This window comes from Thunnus albacares, chromosome 5 (assembly GCF_914725855.1).
Source record: "Thunnus albacares chromosome 5, fThuAlb1.1, whole genome shotgun sequence".
In the NCBI taxonomy this organism is placed as follows: domain Eukaryota; kingdom Metazoa; phylum Chordata; class Actinopteri; order Scombriformes; family Scombridae; genus Thunnus; species Thunnus albacares.
In genome coordinates this window covers 9,471,257-9,491,061 of record NC_058110.1, presented here as the reverse complement: position 1 = coordinate 9,491,061, position 19,805 = coordinate 9,471,257, and the positions used below count along the sequence as shown (strand labels likewise).

General features: G+C 40.1%; 1 protein-coding gene across 3 annotated transcripts in view; it reads right to left on the bottom strand.

Moving 5' to 3' along the window:
• Positions 1 to 19,805, bottom strand: part of mtor (mechanistic target of rapamycin kinase) — an 89,850-nt gene that overhangs the window by 4,240 nt on the left and 65,805 nt on the right. For all 3 annotated transcript variants that reach the window (XM_044350780.1, XM_044350782.1, XM_044350781.1), the window contains 15 exons: positions 17,659 to 17,784; positions 16,440 to 16,571; positions 14,633 to 14,748; positions 11,378 to 11,495; positions 10,615 to 10,812; positions 10,001 to 10,101; positions 9,697 to 9,793; positions 9,299 to 9,397; positions 9,053 to 9,175; positions 8,652 to 8,834; positions 7,932 to 8,066; positions 5,492 to 5,666; positions 3,467 to 3,602; positions 3,138 to 3,285; positions 549 to 671 (listed from right to left, as the gene is read on the bottom strand). In XM_044350780.1, coding sequence (XP_044206715.1) covers positions 549 to 671; positions 3,138 to 3,285; positions 3,467 to 3,602; positions 5,492 to 5,666; positions 7,932 to 8,066; positions 8,652 to 8,834; positions 9,053 to 9,175; positions 9,299 to 9,397; positions 9,697 to 9,793; positions 10,001 to 10,101; positions 10,615 to 10,812; positions 11,378 to 11,495; positions 14,633 to 14,748; positions 16,440 to 16,571; positions 17,659 to 17,784 — 2,010 coding nt within the window. The remainder of the gene's footprint in view (positions 1 to 548; positions 672 to 3,137; positions 3,286 to 3,466; positions 3,603 to 5,491; positions 5,667 to 7,931; positions 8,067 to 8,651; positions 8,835 to 9,052; positions 9,176 to 9,298; positions 9,398 to 9,696; positions 9,794 to 10,000; positions 10,102 to 10,614; positions 10,813 to 11,377; positions 11,496 to 14,632; positions 14,749 to 16,439; positions 16,572 to 17,658; positions 17,785 to 19,805) is intronic.

Below are 19,805 nucleotides of genomic sequence, written 5' to 3'. Positions count from 1 at the left end.
ACATCTGGATTATGAAAGCTCTACTGCTTCACTGAGTTAGTGTATAGAGCAGAAAATGGCACAGAAATCACTGGCTTGATACATCTTTGCAGAACATCATGTACACAAGGTACTAATGGTCCTAAAAATGGATTCAGTTTGAAGGTTTGTTTGTGAAGTCCTGCTAAGTCAGTGGTTTGAAAGTAGGACACACAACCCAGAAAACTGATTCTTCAGGGAAAACAACTCTTTTATTTCACTACTACTGTTTTTCTCTCAATTATTAGAAAAGTGAGAGACTGGATTGAGACGTTAGATACACTACAAACAGAAAGTTTCTCCCTCCCTACTGTGTTCCCTTTTTTCTTTCCAAAATAACCGCCAGTCTGTCAGTGAAACACCAGCTTCTTGAAAAAAAAAAACAGAAAAATTCATCTGTATGTTATCTTTTCTGTAACGGCGTGCTCTTGACATTTTACCCCTGAACCGTTAAAATGTGAGGACGGATGTTGAAAAGATCAAGTACACTCAAGCAGCGCTGTAGATTGTAAAGAAGCAGAGCATCTCACCTCAGAGCTGGGGCTCTTGAGCCACAAGAGCTTAGCCAGGTCGTCTCCGGCTGTGTTGTTGACAGCGTGCTCAAACACCTCCACCTTCTCCATCAGCGTCAGGTGGTCGTAGTCCGGGGCCATCTGAAATATACAAAGCCCATTACGTTACTAAAGCACACTTTGATATGAATATAAATGCTATGTTGCACACCTAGAAAAAGTTAAATTCAAGGCTCGTTAAACATATTTAAAACCAGTTACAAAAGAATGAGATTGAATTTCAAACTATTACTACTTCATATTTAGACATTTATTTGTCAAGCAGCCTGAGAACTGAAAAACAGCAATATTTAAAGACCTAAAAGTGAATAGAAGAGCTGATGTAATGTATTTAAAAAGGATAATAATTCTAATTTTCAACACAGGCCTCAATTTCCTCGTCTCCACCGCCATGACAACTGATTGTGTGAAAATGTCATCACTTACTTCATTGCAGAGTTTGATGTTTCAAAGAATTTCAATTACCAGGAGTGCTGCTGTGCAATACACAGCTACAGGGCAAACACAATTTCCAAAAGGTTATTAAAATACTTTTTTAACGTCGCTGATACATGTCTGCCTTCATTCTGCTGGCTGCTGAGTTTCTGCTGCTTTTAGCCTCTAATTAACTACAGCAGCCACTGTATAATGTGCCATTTGGAGGTTAATGTTTTATTTAATGAATATTGGATTAATTATGTTGATGGACTTCCTTATAATTAATGTTTACTGTCTATTTTAGATTATACCTATCTGTACAACCATCTACTGAAATCAAGTGAAATCAAATTAATATGATTAATGTTATGTTGTTGTTTATGTAATTACAATTAGAAGGTTGTGTTGTGTTAATACTGAAATATTAAACTGTTTTTAAGGTCATGGTAAATCAGAAACTGGGTGTAAGCAGGTCCCATTACAGTAGGGGGGTTAATTGATTTGAAAGAAAATGCTTTAATAGTTGTCGGTGTTCAATTATTACAGACTATGTTTGCCCTACAGGTGTGTATTGGATAGCAGAGCTCCCTGCACACTGAAAATAACCAGAATGATGCTTTACCTTTAATTAACTTTGAAGGTTTGGCTTTAGAAAGAAACACCGTGACACACACTCCAAAATACTATAATCTATCATTTTGTCACCCTCTCATCTCCCTCATATTTTATCTAAAATTGATTAATAGCTTGACTGATTGACTGGTCAGCTTAATATGTTGCCATTTTGGAGGCTTAAACAGAATACATCATTAGCAACTCAAACATCATTAGCAAATGTAAAACACCACAGTTTTATTCAAAGAATGTCAACAGAGGAAAATTTGTGCACAAGGTAATTTCCATCGAATGTTTATTTGCCTCAGTTTATTCTCAAATCTGGATGAAATTAGACTCTGTATGTGTGAACTGTGCTGGCTCTACAGTTCATGTTTTGTATCAGTTTTCACTGTTGCAGATTAAACTATTAATAAGGCTTCTTTGCAAAAATGCCAATTTTTTATAACACAAACCTGTTATTTTGTGATTAAAGGACAACTGGGAGAGAGAGAAGAGAGACGTTTCCTGCTTGTCTACTCACAGTCTGACAAGGTCTGTTTTTTTATACTGTTGCCCAGTGAATAACATCATGGTTGGACATGATGTCCTCATCTTACCGTGAACTAATGAAATTTGAACAGCCCTGCCCTTTTTCTCTGGCCTTGATGTTCCTTTGCTTGGGTGTGATGTCTTTTCAGTGTACAGTTTTCAATCAAGTCACGTTCTTAAATACAACATGAAAGATACTGGATTCACTAGATTTTATTTGATTAAAGAACGGTGACAGACACTGAGCAAGACATTTTACAGTTGAAGAATTAGCTTGTCAGTTCTCTCTGATGGACAAACCACGTCATGGTAACACTGTGTCTTAATTTCCTCAAAGCCAACATATACACAGATACAGGTGCATCTGTAATAAGCCGTTATATCAGTCGAGCCCTAGTCTTAACCTGCTCTGTGGTCTCTTCCCCCACACGTATATCATCTTAGCCTTTTTGTTTTTATCAGTAGCACTTTCACTTTCTGCAGTGACATTTTAGTGAGGAAGATTATGCATGTTTGTGTGTGTGTGTGTGTGTGTATTCTCTTTTGCCTAATCTGAGGCAGGGATATTTAGTTAATTTGTGACAATTAAGGTCCTGTGAATGTGTTTCCATTAGAGAGTGATTGGTATTCATTGACATAATCACTGAAAACAGATGCTTCCTCAGCTTTTATGAATCTATTTAGTATTTAGTATGAATGTTTTTATATTAAAACTAAACATTTACAAACGGTTCATGAATGGGACCAACAGTTGTCACAGAACAGTGAATACCATGCAGGCACATATGCTCATTTACATATCATCTTGTATTTAATAAGATAGCAAGTGCATCATGGGAATGTGGTTGTAAGTTAACTGACTGAAACAGAGAAAACAGCACTCTAACAGTGTCTAACAATCAGATACAGCATCTAGGCAGGAAACATATGCTCATGTTGTTTTCAGTCAGACGCCTAATAATAATGACGTTAGTGGTTCCTCACCCTGAGCATGATGCGATGTTCAATGTTGAGTAAAATCTTTTTCTTCTCTCTGTAGTCTCTGATGAGAGCATGCAGGGTGTCACAGTGGGGCACCCAGCCAATCAGGCCTGAGTTGGTGGACAGCGGGATTACCGCATAGCGCTGGATGCTGATGAACACGCAGGGAGAAACACAAACATACAAACAACTCATTTTCAGGATTTCTAGTTTTTTATGTCCATAGCTGTGAGACTTTGCAAGTGTGTGTGCTCAAGCCATCTTTATGAACTGCACTGTACCAAAGACTGCTCTGTGTGTGTGTGTGTGTGTGTGTGTGTGTGTTTGTCTACCTGAGGTTCTTGCGCAAGGACGCGGGGTCATTGGCCAGCAGTGTGTTGACCAGACCAAACAGCTGCATGACTCTCTCATCTTGCCTCAGGTCCTCGTGGCCCTTCAACAGGAACATGAACTCATGGCCATTACTGCCTGCAGAGGGAGCCACAAAACACAACAGTGATGCACTGCTCAAAAGGAAACGAAAGTATTATGTAAGAATTATTACATGGTTTTTGGCAGTACTGGCTGTTTTCTCCAGCAGCTGCATTGCCATTACCTTCGCCTGAAGCAATGTCTAGTGATGGCAATAAATGATTTCATATGAACCACATCACTCATTCAGTGGGCTTTTTACTCAGTAATCCCTCGCTTTGAGGTCACCCTCAGTTTAGAGTGGCGCTCTAAAAAGATCGCAAGTACATGAGGGGTCGTGGTAAATTAACGCTGCTCTGGAAAGGAACCGCACTTGTGATTTGTAAAAACCATAAAAAGCTGACAGCAGAACTAACAGACCTTCACAATAAAATGCAAGTACCTTTCAAAGTTAATTTTAAAGGTGCAGTGTGTAGGACTTAGTGACATCTAGTGGTGAAACTGCAGACTGCAACCAACTGAATACCTCCCCTCACCCTCCCCTTCCAAGCATGTAGGAGAACCTACGGTGGTCGTGAACCTGGTGAAAAATGTGAAAGGTCCTCTCTAGAGCCAGTGTTTGGATTTCTGTTCTGGACTACTGTAGAAACATGGTGGTGCAACATGGCGGGCTCTGTGGAAGAGGACTTACTCCCTATGTAGATATAAAGGACTCATTCTAAGGTAATGAAAACACAACCATTCTTATTTTCATGGGATTATACATCAATTAAAACATACTTATGAATATTATATTTCTGCCAAGTCCGCTCTGCTAGATGCCACTAAATTGCCACACTGTTCCTTTAAGTTTCTTGAAAGTGTCAGTTACGATTTTTCCCAACTCTTGTGGAAAAATGTACCTACGTACTGCTTGAACTGTGGCATTAACTCAATCCTCTCAAGGACAGTGAAGTCTGCTGCATGACAGAGAGGAAAATGTAGTAGTAGTAGTTTTTAACTTAGGTGCAGATGTCAGTTATGTAACTGTTTCTTTTAGTGTCCACAGTATTCTCAACAGACCACATAACAATGACTTCACCAACACCGTAATTGTCCGACTACCTTTAATGGAGTTATCTGAGACTCCCAGTGAAATGAGTAAGACACTGGATCTATATAGTCCTTTGTCTACCCTGAGTTTACTCCTAATGACAATCCCAGTAAGCAATGTGTTGTCTGTCGCTAGGGGGACAGAGCACTGACAGTAGATCTATGTGACCTGTAGTGGGTGATAGGTCTTAAACTGAAGTCTTGCTCCAGAGGTCAGTTGATTTACTGGCTATCATCTTTTGCAGAGTATGATGTGTAACACTGATGGGATACATCAGAACAAGGTATCACATTGTCCAGTGGAAAGAGTGTTAAGTAAAGTGAACCATTTGTGATTGATAGTCATAGGATTTGGCCTCAAGACAAGGTGACTTTATAGTGCTGTGCCATTTTAGAAGCATTTCAGTGTCGTTTTTCATATCACAGAGCAGAGTAGGGGATGAGGTGTCAGTATTATTTATTTCTGTATTCAAATTAATGCCAATGAACAGTGTTAGGAGGATTCCTGACAAATTGATTTGTGCCTGCATGCACCATTTCTCCTGGAACAGAAAATGAAAATGGTGTTTAAGTTCATCAGTAGTTTGATCTTGTTTCTGTTTGTAAAGACAATTTTTACTCGGGTGTATTATCCACACACAGAACTTTGCCGTGACTTATGAATTCAAAATAAATTGTGGCCTTGCAGCTGTTTGTTGTTTGGGTAAAGATTCAATTAATATTGAATTTTCACTGACGCAATGGCCCACACCTACTGAAAGCATATGATGCCGACTAGAAATATTGCGTAATCTGTTTTCCTAATATAACGAGTTCAGAGGCACAAGGCCTGTGCAATTTTCGCCTTATCTTACCCATGATGGTGAGTTTGCGTGGGCGCTGCTTGGAGGTGATGACCTGCAGGGAGGGGGCGATGGACTGGATGCGGATGATAGCTTGGTTGGGGTCATAAGTGCCTGGTACAGCCAGCTCCAGGTCCCGGCACATCAGCAGCTTTGGAGACACATATTGCAGCTCCAAGGAGGTCAGCTGTGTGGAGAGTTGATGAGGAGCACAGGAAAAAACAATTAGTTTTTAGTCTGTTGTGTAAAAAAACTGCAGTGACAAAACAGCTCCTGCCAACAGTGCCTAAACTAACATGCACAGTTTTACAGACACTGGATCATATCCAAGTTAATGTCTTATCTGTAAAAGGTTGTTTATGCACCAGATGGTTGGTTACAGATTCATCTGAGAAGTTGTCCTTGGAAACTGTTTCGAAAAGGGCAGGCACTTTCAAAAAAAATACCTGGCAGGTGATTGGATGAACCATCTGTCTATCACTGTCTTACCTTGTGAGGCATCTGGATTTGCAAGATCATGCGAGAATCCTCATAGGACGCTAATTGGTCCGAAACCACTGATGGTTCAGACACAAGCGCCTAACTTGAAGCCTGACAAGATGGGTTCTCATATGACCTTGTGATGTTGTGATCTTGCGAATCCAGCTGCCTCGCGAGGTAAGTTGTTTATACACATGCTATGAAATATTTCACGTTCTACGTGCCCATCAATAAATGTGTTCTTTACTTGTCTACATTCAACCATCAGTGGTTTAAATGGCATCACATCTCTGTGCAATGACTTTCGCAGCCTATTTAGAGGCTTTTACGGTACAATTTTGAATGCTGATGTAAGGTTATTTCATCACAGCCTCAAACTGCTTTGGCTCTGCTGTTCGGATGCACCCTGAAGTGGGGTTTATTTCTATGTTAATGCCCTGTGGGAGAATATTTGCAATGCTCTCCGCATGTTATTATGTTGCTGTGTATTTCATGCTGCTTACTGTAATGTTGCAGCAGGGAGCATCCCCAAGAGGGGGAGCATGCCACAATGTCAAATAGTATTGCTGTCTCCATTTGCAAAGTGGAGAGAGTGCTCCTGACAGAACTATATTTAATGTCATTCTTCAACAACATGATGATAGCCGCAAGAAATGACATCTATCAGTTCAACTTCATATTCACTCCAGGAGCGACAGGACCTGGTGTTAGTAAAGTTTAAGCCATAAAACCATGTCGCTGTAGAAAACTGAGTTTGGGTTAAGTTACCAAAGCAAATAGCAAACAGCCTGCATGTATCTGCATCACTTACTGTACCTTAACACAGGTTCATCATAACCAAAATAGCTTATTGTGCTTGTGGGATGTAGTGTTTACATGTGCGAGCTCATAAACAGAATACTTGAGACAGAACATTATGGGAATTTAAATGTGATCATATGCAGGATTTAGTACAGTACCAGTCAAACGTTTGGACACACTTTCTCATTCAAGGGAATGGGAAGGTGTAAAAAAATAGAAGCATACGTAAATAAGATATAATTACTAACTGAGTATATTGTAATCATTGGTGAAGGAACAGGCAGTTCTGTTTTATTAAGAGAACAGCTGCCCTTTGTTTGGGCTGTTAAATTAGGTTCTAGGCGCTGTGGTCACAATGAATAAAAAAGGCTGAAGGATAATAGTACAACTTGTGAGGGCTAATAGCTGTGCCGGAAAATAAAGATAAGTAAAAATCATTACCGCAAACGCCCAGAGGAAAATTTGTAATAACTTGAACAATCAATGTCACAAAACATTTAACTTTGTATTATTTAATTTTCCCTTATAATTTACTGAATAAACTGGCTGCTGAGTGTATATTAAAATACCTTCCCTGACCTCTATCAACCCTCAGTCTCATCATGTCCCGCCATATTTCAACATCTTTCAACACTGTTTTGGCATCTTATTCAGTGACTACACCTAGAAAAGGAAGAATGAAAGAAGTCCCTTGTGCGTCTTTTGTTATCTTCCTGCCAAAAACAAAGTTTCCATCTCTGTGGAATCTCTCTCCTTCTTGATACCACTTAACATGACAAAGATACAATATATTGAATTTATGTGCCATGAGATCAAAGAATTAGGAAGGAAAAATATATCTCATCATACCTGATGAGAGAGAGGAATGCAGAAGTGTTGGAATGTCAGCTCTAATTTTCCAGGGAGCCTTATAGTTGTTGTTTCACTTTTTGAAACCACATTTCTATGATTTACATGATTTTGTGTAGTTGGGTACAGGTTGGAGCCTCTTTGTTCTTTGCTAATAAAGCATGCTTAGTTTTTCCTATACTTACAAAAATGCTTAGAAAAACTACATTTACATGTATGTACATATTGTCACCTGAGGCAGACTGCAGTAATCATTAGAAGGTGTTTTATAGGGAACACTAGTACAGCAGAGTTAGTGCAGAGACTCCATAGTTTTACTCACCTGTGGTAACTGTTTGGAGATGCGTCTAAACACGTGGTAGTAGAGGTCCCAGGCCTGAGTCAAGTCTTTTACGTTTCCAGAGCGCATGTACTTCCTGCACCAGTCTTGAGCCTCCATCAAGTCCCTGCCATAAGCCTGTCAAATGAAATAAGACAGACATACTCAATCCTTGTACGATGACTCATTCAGTTAAATGAACATGGATTACCAAAATGGGGACTATAAAACTCAAAATTCCAACTTGGATAATCCAGGACTTTAACAAGTATGTTGTTTTTAATAGTGCACATCTGCAAAAACAGGCTGAATGGAACCATCTGATGATGCTTGTGCAGAGAGTCTGGGTCACTTGTATAACTTATGGCTATGTGGTAAATAACCTTGCATTTATTCTGTGGTGGTGAAATATATGTCAATTTTACAATGTCTATGGACAAATATTCACCCCCTCTTAAACTTTTTTATGTTGTATTGTTTTACAACTTTTAATTACAATGGATTAATGAAGCTTTTTTGACACAAATCAACATTAACAACTGACGTCAAAGTGAAAACAAATCCCTACAAACTGATCTGATTTAAATACAAATATAAAGCACATTATATAGAAACTAAACCACTAAATCTTCTGTATGTGCATTTGTATTTGAGTTTCCACTGACTGTCAACAACAACAACAGCTTCAATCTGAATTCAACCCCAATCTGAGACGACACACACCTGATTAAAAGAGGTCTCTTTGAGGGTCTGTGGTCCCCTTTCCATCATAGCATGTAGAGGCTCCAGCACAGCAAACATGCCCTTGACGTTGCGCTCACCAAAGTAAAGACGTGAAGCCTCTTCAAGGCCTTCGTGCCACATCTCATGCCACAAGATGGCTACTCGGATAAGCTCCTCGCTCACCTGAATGAAGGAAAATGAAGTTGAAAAGGTTGGACTTTTCTCTCACGTTACCTCTAATAACTCAGAGGTATAAGACATCAGATGTCTGGTCTTTCATAATATTTACATTTTAGATTAGTTTCCTACAGCAGATGACAAAAGAGAAGTTTACAATTTTGCTACAATTTTCTTTAAAGGATGAAGATGATTTTTTTTTCACTAGCATTAAATTTCTGTACCATGATGGCCTGCTGAACCAGAGTGTTGCAGTGTTCACACATGTTCTTGAGGATTTTGTTAGCAGCATTGTGGCGGGCGGTGGTGGTGGACTTGGACGCCACAGTCAGTGGGTAGATCAAAGCCTGGAGGTGAACAAAGAACAGAGTTCAGCAATTAATTACTGGTCACTGATTACCACAGGAAATGTGTTCTTGGTTCTGTTTTAATTTGTGAAACAAATTCAGTCGTAGTGTTTGCAGACTTACTTGGGGATGATAGCGTCCAATGTCTGTTAGCAGCTGGTGGATGAGGCGACCCACCAAGGCTCGAGGGGTGTCGATTCGAGCTATGAGCTGAGGGATCACCTGCACAGGAAAATGGAAAAGGGAATAATAACTCAGTAAACAGGATTTAAATGCAAAACAAAAAATACAGCACAGACACAATGTGTGCTCAACTCAGCATGAACGGACAGTACAGAATTTTTAATATGTGTTTTATATGGATTAGGGTGCAATGCCTAATGGAACTTTCTTATAGACCAGCATAACGCTTTTTCCCTGCCAAAACCTTCTCACATTCATGGCAATTAATTTATCACACTTCTTTATCTCAAGTCTACCTCCATTTCATATGTGTATTTGTGTAAGTATGCATATATTACCTGTAGCCAGGTGTCTATTTGAATGGTCTTGATGCCCTCCACCAGAGCTTCATTCACTTCAGGCCAGTGACCATAGTCAAACCACAGTGTCAGAACCCTGAAGAGTACAAACAATAAAAGAAAACATTGAAAACAGATTATTTTTTGCCTGATTATAAAGGATCATGATGACAGTGTGATTGCAACCAACCACTAGAGGTCGTCCTATCCCCACATTAACACGTCTGCTGGTTATCCATGAATATGGGTGCTGTTTGTTTGCTTGGACCACTTGAGCAGCGTGAGTTATAGTCATTTCACTCACCTGAGTGTGTCCTGCAGGTTATTGCCTCTGGACAGGGAAATGGAGCGGAAGAAACCTTGAACAGCAGGAACTGTGTACAGGAGCAACGTCTTCGAGAGGTCCTATGAAGGGGGAACACACAACAGATGCTTTTTCATGCATGACAAGAAGAAACAAGCTACACTGAAGAACATGCTGTAGGTGCTGACTGGAGATGTCAAGCTCTGAAGAGTCACTATAATCTAAAGAAAATGTATTATTTTATCATTACTAGGGACAGCATTTATTAAAGTGAAATGAAAGTTTCAAAGCTCTTTCTATGAACAGTCACAAGAGAGGAGCATTACCGTAGTAATATCTTGTCAGGTAAAAATTAATTCTAAATTTGTGTTTTCAAGTTGTGTTGTTTTAAACTGTACAAGACGCAGGGACTGTGTCATATCTCAAAAATGGCGTGACAGAAATGTGACCAGCTGAAACACTGCATGGACAATTCAGACAGTGCAGTTATGAGTATCTTAACTAAAGATGTTTGCCTTGGTTTGACAGAAGAGGAGAGCACTGAATGTCTGATGTGGACAAGTGTAAAAAAGGCTTACTGTAATTTTGGACATGTCTGTTTCTGTGACTCTCACCTCATTAACCTTTTTCTGGCCAGGTGAGGGCACAGGACTGTGGTCAGTGCTGTCAACCTCGCTGTCACTGTTGCTGGCTTCACTGTTAGCACTGGCACCACTGGCATGTCGCAGTTTCTTCTTCTCATCGCGTCCCTGGTTCTGGTGTTTGTAGTGCAGCACCGCCTCGAAATTCATCACGGCCCAGGCATGCCAGGCCTGTCCAAAGATGGTACAAACTGGATGAGACTGGGTTTCTAAGAGCTTATTACTGGAAATGACTTTCATGTTTGTTCATGGTGTAATTTTCCAGTTTATTGAGGACAGATATCTCCCAGGGGGCTTTATTTTTTGTGATCCAAACATATGTGTTTGATGGTTGCTGGGTTATGCAACCAGCTATTAAAAGGTTGAAAGCTGAAAGGAGTTGGTGAGGATGGATGGGGAGTTGGGTATGTGAGTACTGTATAGTGACATTTTTGTAGCCTGCAGCACATGCATGAACAAGAAAAAGCAGAGATGTTCTGAGCTCTTCCATCTCCTTAAATCTTTGATGCTTCAGAAGAGGCACGAATAAGCAGAACAAATGAGCTTTACACCAACAGAAAACCTAAACAAACAACGATGCTGTGACATTTTTGGCTAAAGGGTGATAAAATGGGGTCTAAAGTTTTCCTTGTGACACATCGGTGTCAGGGCAACCTCCTGCCAAGACAGCTGGGAATTTACTGCGGACAGAGAGAGGTCAAAAGTGAAAGGTTAGAGTTGAAAGGAAGGGACTGACCTTGTACCAGTTTCGGTCATGTTCCGTGGAATGGCTGTAATACTGCAGAACCTTGGGGATGGTGCTTTCGTTGATGCCCTGCAGACTGAGCTGCCACTCACCCAGCTTCAGGAAACATCTACATAGAGGAAAGAGAGAGACAAAAAGACAGAGGGGGATATTTCATCTAATCTTTTCATCAAAACTTGTACATTCTACTTTATTTACAGAAACCCTAACCAACCTGGTGCAATTCTGTTGTGTCCATAAACATTAATACTAGCCACTGATAATGAAGTGGTATCTGACCAATCAGGCTCTTATGAAAAGCCCTTGAATTTTTTTCTGCAAATAATAAATTCAATAACTGATATTTTATACCATTCAGCAGATAAAAACATCATCTAAACTTTTTTGAGACCATAAAAGCCACTGATGTCAGAGGTCAATATTGTTGTTGAAGCTCTACAGTGACAATTTAAATAATTCCATGACTGCATTAGCAACAAGGAATTAAATCCACTGCTGGGACAAGTCACAAAGAAGTCTTTGAACATGCTTATGTTGTCATTGCTTATAAAGAGCTGGTAATGACAGTCAATATACCCAAGAGCAGTTTATTATAAAATAGCTTGATAATGATATAAGACATTTAAAGTATCACTACTTAAGGCAGCAGTGCATTTATCTGCTGAAAGGTTCTGGGATCACATCTGGAGGTTTTTAATTATCCAAACCACTTTTCCTATAATGTAACCTGACAGTGAGCTCTGTGGTGTGCCTGACGGGGACTCAGCTTCATCCATCACCCTCAGAAGCACAGATGCTTACAGGCAAATAGTCGATCTAGTTTTGTTTGGCAGAGCCAAGACATATAATTCACATACAGAACAACTAAACTGAGAAACTGACAAGCACTGTATTGTTGACCCATCCATCAGCGGTCTGAAGACTACATGCAGAGCACCTCCCATAAATTGTCTTTGGGATTACGTAATTTCTTGTGAGTGCTTTTCCATGTGACTGTACAGTTTGGGTACAACGCGTGTTGAACAGTTTCCTTAAACTGCGGGGAACTGTTAACAGGTTGGACTTTTGGGAAAGAAGCAGGAGGAGGACGAGGTGTTTGGCAACGTTGGAACAACGTGTTTATTTAGACAGGAGACGCCAGAGTTACTGATCTTAAGTAAAACAGCAGTGACGTCCATGTGATTGTGTGCTCTGACTGAGCAGTCCAGGTGTGCTCCATACCACACAGCCGACCTGCATTCATGAAAGTGTGTCAGCACGTCTGGAGAAAACCCGTCCAGACTGACGCTATACAGGTGTTTTTCCCCCCTAACATGCATTCCTCAGACAGCCAGAGTCACTGTCTGGAAGATGCAAAAATGAAAAAAGCCCCTTTTGCCTGTTGTCACGCTTCTGTGTTGTCATGTGTGATTTATGAGATGGGAAGGGACATATGACTGTTGTGTGTTTGTGCACGAGGCCAGATGAGACTACTGTATGATTTACTGTATGCAGGATTATACCTGTCTACTCTCAGGTTGCACCTCTTGCTTGTTTTGAGTTGTTTGACCAACCAGACACACAATGCAGTGCGGTCAAATTCCCGTAATGAGAGAGTTTTAGATATAATTCAAAAATATTTTGATGAGCCTGCAGAGAATACAAACAACTTCTTTAAGGCTTTGAAGTCATTCCCAACAATTATTGGATATGCAAAACTTTCCATTTTCGAATCTCCAAAATCAGTGTCTGAGAACATATGATAGTTATTTGAATGTCAGGTTTTCAAATATCTGGTGTTGTGTTGACAGCTGTTTGAAACCGACTCCTTACTGCTTCTCTTCCCACAGTGAGGTGAGGTGATGACAGTGGAAAGGTGCTAAGGCTGTGCCAGAATAATCAGATGAGGAGCCCAGCAACCAATAGGAAAAGCTTGGAGGAGACACACCTGGTCTGTGATACAGTATCTATCAGCATGGTGCCATGTTTGGTTTGTGATAAGTAGCTGTCTGGGACAAACTGCCGAAGGGGATAACTTTATTTAGAAGTTTGAGGTGAAACATTCATTGAATCTGGCCAGTCTTGAAAAGGACCACAGGATGCCAATGGACTTGTAAAAGGTGCCATGCCAGATTGGGTTATGCACATGGAAAAGAGGCAGAACACACTGTACATGACCCTTTGTGTTTACAACGTTAGGGCAGAAAATACATGAGGCTACTTTTTCCTTGCTTCAGCAGCTTGCTTTGTGCTTTCTCCATTGTGGGTGTACGGAGGCTGGCACGACGTTTAAAAATACTGAATCACATCTAAATGATAATGACACATTGGCATTAATTCTGGTGATTTTGACTAACTGTGAATTACTTTAACTTTCCCACAGGAGTTTCAGCTTGTGATATGTGCCAAAAAACCAAAGCCATTTAGTCAAGCATATCTGTGCTTCTATCTGAAGGAATAAAATGGGAGTTTTCTTCAAAGCACTAAGATATGTAACAAACTCAGGTACCCGAGTGCACCTATGCTATCTTGGCATAGGCTCATCAATGAAATTATGAGCTTGATTAATAGTTACATGCAATGTGGAACCAAAAATTTACATGTAAATCTACTGTACATCACTTGAGTTTCAGCACTTCATTTTTGCTGTTGAAAAATAAACTGCACTTAATGGCAATTATAAACTTCCTTCCACACTCAAATTATTGTAATTTGCTGGAACTGTATAGTGATGTAACTATTAAAACCTTCCTTTCACTGCTGAAATTTCTATGTGATATTAACAATTGGAAGCGGCAGGTGCTGAACACTGTTCACAATCTCATAAACTACTACAACTCTCAAGAGGATCATGTTGTTTCTCTATTATTTGTCTACATTCACTTACTCCCTTTATACACGCTGCTTCTGAACTAAGCAAGTCCAATAATTTTACTTTATAGCAACATCATTTAGAAATTTCACTGTGCCTGTGAGTATTTGAGCACAAGGATGTGCAGATTGTTCTGATCAGTGTCTGGCTTGCCTGGATAAAGATGTGCAATCGTTAAAATAACTCAGAAATTGTTATGTCAAAACTAAGGTACTTGCTCTTACTTTGCTGCTTATTTTAATGAAATGATTGCGAGCATTTTCTGGATTAATGTCTGAATTTCAGACCCTCCAGCAATAAAACTGAAAAGGCCTGGAAGGGTGCTGTATGTATGCACTTAATATCCAGTATTAGGTGGTGAGCTGCTGCTACTGCACCACAATATAGCAACAAACCTGGCCATCAGTTTGTGGAGCTCCTGCTTGTGCTGTTGGTCCTCGGCAGCGATGGCGTGCTGGGCTTGCTGTTGCATTCCTTGCACAAAATGCTGCATATGCTGGAAGGCATCGATCTGGAGAGAGAGAAAACAAATACACACGTTTAGTTTAAGACTGCGTGAGAGAAATGTGTTTGTTTGGGGGCTTTAGACCTTTCTGACATCATTCTAAATTACTGTATACATAAACATGTGATTTGTGATAAACAGAGAACAGACGGCGCTAAATTAACAACTGTGTTCACAATTTTATTTATTTATTTATCATTTTTTTACATATTTGGCATGCTACCTGTTGTCATCATCTCACTGCATTTACAGAGCCAACTGACCAGTCATTTGCAGGACTGTCAAAAACATTCTTTTCTATTCATATCAGTGTTGCTGGACTTCTCATTGTCCCATTGGGACAATCCCACTACTCCATCTGTAAAGGCCACATCTGCTGTCATGGATACACTGTTTTTGTTACATGAACTTAAATTTTAGTTCAGACCCCTGTGACATAGTGTGGCAGCCTCGTACTACACACCCTGCAGCTTCCACCGCGAGATGAGATGTTGACCACACTGCAGAAAATGGGGGGACAGATATACTGAAAGTATGAGATGCAATCCAGACTGTAATATTTACTATGGCCTGGTTTTGTATCTTTTACATGGGAACTTCTAGAAAAGTTCACATGAATTTTAAAACCATTTATGTCGAAATGACTTCCAAAAAAATGACAGAAGAATTCGACTGAATCAGACCCTGTTCATTAAAGTTAAGGCTCCACATGTGATTTGCATTTACTACTGAGCGGCTATCCCTGGTAGATGACCCTCTCTTACGTGGTTTTTACTCAGTAACACCCAAGTCGTGACAAGTCTGATGAGTGACAGTCTGAGCTGATGTTCCCTACTGTTACAAAACATTGAAGACAGGGAACAGATCCTTTCCAGCTGTGTGTGTGTGTGTGTGTGTGTGTATTTTTATATTGTGAGATGTCTGGTTAGCAGTGCAGCTGGCCCTGGCAACAGCAAGGCTTACGCTCACACTTACCTAAGCCCTCTAATGAGACCTGCACTCTGTAACCTCAAACACTATTCAACACCTGGCAATAAATGTGGGTGTGTTTATGTGTGCTTGGGGGTACATATACAATATGTGAATGCATGTATGTGTGTGTGCAGTAGACAAATAGCACAGGATAGAGCAGTGCAGTCCCATGCTGATGGTGATGATGACATGTAGTATGAAATGTACGGTATTGTATAATGTTTAGTCACTACTGCTGATAGTTGGAGGTCTGGTGGGTTTTCCTGTGCGGGATGTTCAGCCTCAAAGTATACATCTTTCTGAACAAATTCTGACATTTGATGGTTATCTACAAAGCGGGGCTTACTTCATTCACCGTTGCCATGGATATAATGGACTAATGACATCAGTGGCAGTGGCAGTCGGTTTTACTGATCTACTCAGATGTTTATAAGTGAAGAAATTGACCTATTAAGTCATCCTATCGAGCAAGTTATGACTTCAATTTCCTTCTTGGAGATGTAGTTTGTTGATAAAGTGTTTCTTAGGCTGCCTATCTGGCCTTTTTGAAACAGATTGTTGCCTGGTGTTGCTTTAAAAGCTTGCATATGAAGATCGTAACCAGGTCGAAATGTTTCCCTTTTCCATTTGGCCTAAAAGAAGTATGATGTCTGATAGGAAGCAAACATTTACAAACTGCAATTTGCAAACCATCACCTTAACACAACAAAGTTGTTTGCGCTTACCTTGCGGGCACTCTTCCACATGTACTTCATATAAGCGTAGGTGACGTGTGGGTGGGCTGTGGGCAGTGGGTGATCGAGTTGCTTGGAGGGGTCAACACCCAGAAGCAGCACCAGAGTCTTATGGGCCAATGCCTGGAGGGATGAAGAGGGCAACAGAGGAAAAAGGAAAAAACAAACAAACTGGTCTGAGCACAAGTAAGTAATTAAGATTATATAAATAAAGAAATATTTAAAAGACAAAGAGAGACACAAAGAGAGGTGCAACAAACTTAAACCACACCACTCCATGAGGTAAAAGTCTTAGAGGGGTCATTTTTTCCAACACTTCATAATCACATTTCCTGTCATGTTTGCCATTAGTCAATCACATCTCTTTTTTTTCGATAACATCATAGTTGAAGTTTCTGGCGTTGTGTGTGTACGTGGGCACTTGAATAGTGTGTGTAGACAGAAAAATTGGCCCATTGTCTGCCACCCCTTGCAATCAATTAGAATAACAGTGAGGTAAAGGGTGGAAAATTGCAGCACTTTAATTGAGCAGATATGTGGTTTCAGGTTTCTAAACAGTGTGATTGAGAGTTCTTTGCAACTTTCATCAGCGCCAACTTAAAACAGGTTGAAATGCAGTTTAATTTCATGGCTGGGGTTCATGGTTGCACTTAACTCTGTCGAAGCCTGACTTCCCTTTTCCGTTTGACAAGACTGATTAAATCAATTCTGATTTATTCCTCCTGAATGTTATAGGACTATAATTAATTATGCATGATCCGGGGTCAGAGAATACTGAGAGAGCTTTGTAGAAATTGCCACAGTATCTTCTTTTATACACCACCAACGGGAGTCGGCGAAGTCAGAAATTTCCAAATCGAACACATAGGGGCTTTAAATTAGTGGCCAAATCATTGTGTAAATTCTGACATTTCAACTATGTATGCACTTGGGGAGGGGTAGAGTATCTACAGTACAAGGCTTACATCTGCATAACAGATCTAGATTTGTCAAAGTAGGTTTTCCAATTCTTTAAGTCAAAAAATATGCATGAACTCATCTGTTAGCCCATTTCTTATTGGTTAACTCAATATCATTATTATTCATTTATACACACAATCCTTTCGTTTTATACATAATGAATTAAACACCCAATTTGATGAACCAATGATGTCCATGATATGTGGATTATTTATTAATTAAAAGGGCTGCTTTCATTGAATGTACTGACCAGGCGTCCACTCTTGCCACAGAGGCTGGCGTACTTCAACCAAGTCCTCATGTCCTCGTGTGGGCTGATCACCAGGGATCTGACCATCAGGATCCTTTGCCAGTCTTCTACGATACGCTGACAACCCTGGAGGGAAAAACGCAAAAATAACAAGGGACAGACGTATTACCATTCAGTTACTCCTTTCAAAGAGAGGCACCTACTCGTTACAATCAAGAGAATGAACACATGTGAGAGGGGGGGTACGTTTAAAACCCCTGGGGGCCACTATTACTACCAGTGGTCCCTGTCTTCAACACCCCTACACGTGCAGGTTCACGTGCCAGGAGAAAACACACACATACACACACACACACATCTACATGAGCTAGACAAAATAATATAATCATTTCATGAAAAAGGAATGTGATATGTAATTACAAACATTGCTACAAGAAGGGGTCCTATTTGACTGCATGGCAGCAACAAATGAAGCAACATAACAAGTTTCAAAGATAATACAATCCTTCTTTATGTCTGAAACAGTTATTTAGTTCCTTAATAGTCAAAGTCCTTTTCAATGAATAGTTGACCTTTTCTCGTCCAACCCATTTTTTACTGTATTCCTTAGATGGCAAGAGCAGGTCTGTACAAGGCTTTTAGTAAGCTGTTGAACGATAAGGCTAGAATTAAATACTACACCTACGTTTCTGAAGCAGGCTTAACATGATGGGATGAGGGGCCGAGTGCAGGTTGAATGGCAGCAGCTATGCTCAGTGATTACAGTGACTACTACAGTTTAGTCTGGATTTAACAGCAAAAAATTACTGAAATCATTAGGAAGGCTCAATTTACTCAATTTATTCAACTGGACTGAAAAAAAACAAATGTACAACTGTAAGCAACTGAGTGCATTAGTTATGGTTCTGTTTACTCCTGAATTACTGCGCTGGGGCCTCACTGTAAACTTATGTGCGTCACAGTGGAAGTGAAAAGAAATTTTGGCACGCCCGGTAGCCTACTGGTTAAGACCAATGCCACATAACAGCAGTGTTAGTGGTTTGATTCCAATAGCGGACCTTGTTGCATGTTCTTCCCCACCTCTCACCCCGGTGAGGGAAACCACAAATACACCAAACCCACTGCCTTCGTCTACAAGTAACAGTTGTGTGATGTTTGAAAATGAATATTACCAGTAAGTGGTTTGCAATCCGACTAATGGTGTTTGGCCACTGATGAAGGCATAAGTCAGGCTTTGATTCAGCATAATGCGGTGTGAATTAGAAGTCTATGAAACGAGGAAGTCGATGTGGGTTCTCTCTTTAACAAATATTTAACATTTAAATAAGTTTCCATCGTTTTTTCATTGATTTTTGAGTGTGAGTACCATTTTCTTTTCCCCCCTTTTTAGAGGATGATGAACAGCTAGCTGTCTATAATTTAAAGCACAACTAAACAACAAAAAGCTTGGACCCATAAAGCTTGAACCCATAAAGTGTAAATTAGCCAAAATGAATTTGACTGTTATATTGTCAAAAGGGAATGGTTAATATATGGCTTAGGCATATGGTGAAATATTTTAAAATGAGACCATGTGTGTAGAGGAGAGCAGAAAACATTAGTGAGAGAAAAATAGAAGGAGATATTCTCAACTATTTCTGAGAGGAAAGTGAAAAAAAATGTCACATGATCTTCATTAGCGATGCTGAGACAGCAGAAAGAGCTGGGATCAAAAGAAGATCAATACTTTCCAACTGCAATCCAGGGCAAAGAGTTCAATATTCAGACTGGTTCTCACAAGGACAGAAGTGCAAGAACTCACTGATACATTTACACATAACCGGTGAGAGGTGTTTTCATACAACCTCAGCTGTACCTCTAATCCTTTGATGAGGGAGAGACTGATAGAGGAAAAAAGAAAGTGTAAAGGCCTGGGACAGTGACTCCTTGACAGATGTGGGAGGTCAGCCTCAAATAAATCACTATTGAGAGAAGAAACCTGTCAGGCATCGCAGCCCCAGGTCTGGCGCTGGCATTATGGACCTTGTCTGTTTGCTCAACAGAAGACCCCTCCTGAACCCAAATACCACCTCCAAGCAGCCTTCATCTTTTATGAATGGAAAAAGTCAAGATGATCAAGAGTATCTTCATTTTACTACACATGGGTT